Source organism: Microtus ochrogaster, unplaced genomic scaffold, assembly GCF_000317375.1.
Source record: "Microtus ochrogaster isolate Prairie Vole_2 unplaced genomic scaffold, MicOch1.0 UNK1638, whole genome shotgun sequence".
Lineage (NCBI taxonomy): Eukaryota > Metazoa > Chordata > Mammalia > Rodentia > Cricetidae > Microtus > Microtus ochrogaster.
Window position 1 is genome coordinate 1 of NW_004950736.1, and position 4,848 is coordinate 4,848.

General features: G+C 48.8%; 1 protein-coding gene across 1 annotated transcript; it reads right to left on the reverse strand.

Moving 5' to 3' along the window:
* Nucleotides 1-718: 718 nt before the first annotated feature.
* On the reverse strand, nt 719-4,138 carry LOC101986081 (tissue-type plasminogen activator-like; the record flags this gene model as incomplete). The annotated part of the gene is made up of 5 exons (XM_005372331.1): nt 719-882; nt 2,173-2,313; nt 2,401-2,537; nt 2,656-2,851; nt 4,013-4,138. Coding segments are annotated over 5 exons (764 nt in total), but the record flags the coding sequence as incomplete, so codon positions are not given.
* Nucleotides 4,139-4,848: the final 710 nt, after the last annotated feature.

The window sequence follows — 4,848 nt, forward strand, 5'->3', positions numbered from 1 at the left end:
CTATCTGGCTGTTAATGTCAGCAATTGCTCTATGCTGGTTACTATCTGGGTCTTAATGTCGGAGGTTGTTCCTATCACCTTAGTAATCAGGAAATGTGAGTACCACATTCAGTAAGGCCTGGACACTGAGGACCTAAAACTGCTTCCCAGGCTGAAGCTGAACTGTGAGAACTCTTTCTCACATCCTATCCATATCTTGCATCCTAAGGGGATGTCTTTCCTCATCCTAAAAAATAGGCCCAACTTCCCCAACACCATCAGAAGTCAAACATTTAATTATGTTGCTTAATCTATCATTTCAATAGGGCCCACAGGGAAATCCCACACTAGCTTCCTGTCCACAAACCAGTTTTTTTAAAAAATAATTTATTTTTATTTTTTGTTCATTGGCGTTTTATCTGTATGGATGTCTGGTGTGAGGGTGTCAGAAGCCCTGGAACTGGACAGATGTGAGCTGCCATGTGGGTGCTGGGAATTGAACCTGGGTCATCTGGAAGAGAAGCCAGTGTTCTTACCCCCTGGAACCATCTCTCCAACCCCCAGATCAGATGTCTTAAGTTTGAGAAGCTTTGGCCTTTACCATTTTCGTCTTTGGAGCTCCACTTTCGAATCCCAGCATCTCACCCTCCACTGTGGCTTCACTCTTTCCCCCTGCTTAAGAACCTCTTGCCGGGGCACAGAAGAGGACCCAGAATGTCGGGGCATCCAAGGCATTTACCTGACATGCATCATGGAGATTTTGGCTGCCTCCACTTCGGGTGTCTCCTGCACACAGCATGTTGTCTGTGACGGTTTTATTGAACAAATTCTGTGACGTGCAACGGCTCGATGGGTACAACCTCACATGAGCCTCCTTCAGCCGCTCAGAGAAGAAAGGAGACGCTGAAAGAGAAGGTCCGGGTGACTTAGGATCTAAGCATCACTCACAAGCCTTTTGGAATGAGGAAGCTGAATTTTCCAGCTGACCCAAAGCAGGCTGTCTCCTATGACACGCACTACATTTTACTGTCTCTAAGGTGAGGTCACGTTTCTCAGTAGCACCACTGAGAGTTGGACTACACAGTTATCCAGCATGAAGAGTGTCCTGTATCCCACACATGTTTGGCAGCCCCTCCCTCCTAACCAAAGGCCAGGATCAGCCTTCAGCCAGACATGTGACACCACCACCATGATGATTCCAGACACTGCCAGTCATGGCCTGGGTGGTGAAATCTCCCCAAGAGAGAACCATCGATTTAATCAGGCATTCTATCATTTATTCCTTATAATTTAATCAGGGAGCCTGCCCTGTTTCTATGTTGGGAGTGAGAAAAGTGAGGCTTCGGTAATTAAGAAACATTTTTTTTAAGTGTTTAAGCTCAATCTGATGGTCCACACCTGAAGTCCCGGGACACTGGGATTGCAAGTTGGGAACCATTATAGGAATATATGAGGCAACTTTCATAAAATAATACAAAAATACACATCTGGCTTGGATAATCATTCCCTCAAGGGCCACGTGTGTTGAAGGCTAGACCCGTGGTGCTCTTTGGAGATGGCAGACCTTTTAAGAAGTAGCTCTGGGAGGAGGAAGCTACGACTGTGGCTGGGATATTAAGACCCAGACTCTCCCTTTTCTCCATATGCTTGCGTGGTACACCGGGATGCACGGCCCCACGTCTCTGGACGCCTCCTGTGACGTATGGATTTGCCACAAGCCCACAGACTGAGCCAACTGACCACGGTCTGAAACTTCCAAACCCATGAGCACAAACAAACCTTTCCTATCTTCAGGGTAATTTATCTCATATTTGCTGACATTGTTAGAAAGCAGAATGACCCATCCAGGGTCCCACAGCTAAGCCAGAGGCAAGTTTGGGGTACAAGCTCAGCCTGTACAACTCCCAGCGTCTAAGAACACAGACACCTTTACACCCTTCCTCCCTGTCTCCACTGGACTATAAAAGCTCTTCAGAGTACTTCCCTGTCCCAACTTTCTGGCATCCACACACGGCGTCCCTATAAAGGCAGGAAGCAGGTAGTAGCTTCCCATCATACAGACAGGCAGTCTTTGCCTGCACTTTAATATGTCACACCAGAACTGGGAGCAGAACATTGTGTGACCACCTCCCCTCCATCTGCCTGATGACCACACGATAGATAAGGAGGGAACCAAGACTTCCTTCCACTTACTTTGCTCATGCTTGCCGTAGCCAGACAGCTCACACTCTGTCCAGTCAGGAAGCTGCAGGTTGGGGTCAGGAAGGCAGGCGGTGCTGACAGAGCTGCTCTCCTGGGCACACTGTTTGGAATCTGACCTCAGCTGCAGTAATGCTGGTGCCAAGAGAAAGGAGATGGGTGACATAGTGCGGGGAGGGACGGGGTGAGAAATAAGGGCGTATGACTAGAATGGCCTTTTACCAATGTCGTTGTCGTAAGTGTCATCATCAAATTCCTTATGGATTATATATTTCTCAATCTCAAATGTCTGCTCCGCTTCTCCAGGAACCACCCGGTATGTTCTGCCCAAGACCACTTTAACATGATCGGGGGGAAACCTGGCAGGAAAACAGCATTAGGATGTTTTGCAATTTTTTAAGAATTACTCTTGGGTTTTGCCAAGTGAGTGACTCCCATGGGCTGGCTCCAGAGCCTTCCAGAATGAGAAGTCCATACCTCTCCAGAAAGCAGTGGGCCGCAGACAGCACCCAGCAGGAACCGATCAGCACTCCTCCACACAGGAACCTCTCTCCAGGAGCCCTCTTGTTCTTGACAAAGATGGCAGCCTGCCAAGGGTGCGAGGTGATGTCTGTGAACAGCCCGCCTTTAATTCGAAACTGGGGCTGTTTGTATTGCCTCAGGCCACAGGTGGCTGGAGAGGAAAGAACAGAGAAGGGGACGGGGTCAGACCTGTAGGGTGGGCACAAGGCTGAGAGAACCCACCACAGAACCTGATTTCTGCTGGCTGCTGCCCTGGAGCACGCTGACACGATAGGGTTTAACTCTCTTAATGATGAGGAGAGCCACAGCTTTCCTTTGTTTGTATAGTGATTTGCCTAATATTATACATGTGTATCTTTATCCTTCCCAATACTAGGAAGGCGGAGAAACTGTCACTGAAGGTCACAGTGACACCGGGATTAGAACCCGAGTCTGCCCGACTCCAAAAGCGGGTTCTCTCTTCGGTGCCCTGCTCCTTCTAATCTTGCCTAGAGCAATTTCTTGGTTTAAGATATCATGCAGTCTTGCCGACTGCCTTCTGAGAACCCTTTGCTTTTCCAGCTACTCAGCCAAGTCAAGTTCCACGGCATCACAAGCCTCTCATTAACCCCATAGCCTTTGAGGCCCTTGTGGACTTCCCAAGACAAACCCATCACAAATGGCTTGGCTAGGAGCTCAGTTTGTGTCTTACTTTCCAATTAGAGTTTGTTCTTTGAAGAACACTCTGGCTATCTGTGTGCTCATGGGAACTGAGTAGTAATTTATTCTTGGGCAATTTCCAAACCAAACTTTCATGCTGGGGACATGTGCCAACTTGAGGATTTTTGTCTCCCGTCCTCTCTTATGAACTCGGTTCCCTTGTGTTAAATGGGCTCCACGGGGATGTGGAAGTGCACAGAACTTGGTGGGTCACATGACTTCTGAGGGCATTTTAGAACAGAGGGACACTGAAGTCTCCCATCTCCAGGCTACTGGAGAAATGTAACAACTGGTATCTAAGGAGCCACAATGTGAGACCTCTTTCTCTTCATGGTCACCGGGACTGTCACCACCTGGCCAGAGAGAAAAGTTGGAGCCTACTGTATTTGAAGAGATTGGTCTTCCTTTCTGTCCCTCCCTATCATCTTCCAGATCTGGATGGGTATGACTGTCTCCCAGGGCTTCAGTCATGCAAGCCCCCTGCCCCAAGGGCCTGGCCTTCCTGGAAGTCCAGAAGCTACAGAAGCTAAGACAGTGGTGAAGACACAGGAGGAAGCAGAGAAATGAGTGACGAGGTGAGCCTGGGAGAAGGGGGTGGCGAAGTCGCTCTTACAGCACGGGGGCACGTCACAGTACTCCCACGTCAGCTTTCCGTCCTTCAGCACGTGACACCAAGGCTTGGCATCCCCGTCTGGATTCCTGTGAAATAAGAATTGGAGAGTTTCAGTGACAGTCACATCTCAGAAATAGGAGGAGGTTAGGCAGGCCCATGGCAGAACCAAGACGCCAGAAGCAGACATCCCATACTCCACTTGACTCTAGCAGGCCCACCATGAGGGAAGATAATTCCTTTTGGCTTCCATTTGTTCTACTAGTGACACAGTGTTGGGAAGAGAGGAGCTGCCCTGTGGAGAGATTTTTACGATAGAACCTAATGGATGTGCCAAGTGCAAAAAGAATAGGGGTTTGGTTCTCAAGATCTATATATCTTAGGCCGGGGAGATGGCTCCGTTGGTAAAGTGCCTGCTGCATCAGCATGAGAACCTGAGTCGGAGTTTCCAGAACTCACATAAAAAGCCAGCAGGTCTGGGTGTGGAGGAGCACTCCTTTCACTCCAACACCCAGGAGACAGAAGCAGGCAGGTCTCTGCCTACACCCTAAGTTCCAGGCAAGCCTTGTCTACATAGTTCCAGGCATTCCGGGGCTACATTGTGAGACCTTGTCTGAAAAAAAGTCAGGCATGACAACCTGCTCTTGTAATCTCAGTGGAGGCAGAGGGCAGGGGTCTTGGGAAAAAGAGGGCAGGTCTCAGAAGTGCATTGGCCAGCACAGTCTAATAGATTAGCTTCAAATTCAGTAAAAGACTCTGACTCAAAAGATAAAGGTAGAGATCGATAAGAAAGACACCTGATGCCAACCTCAAGCTACACACACACACATCATGTATGT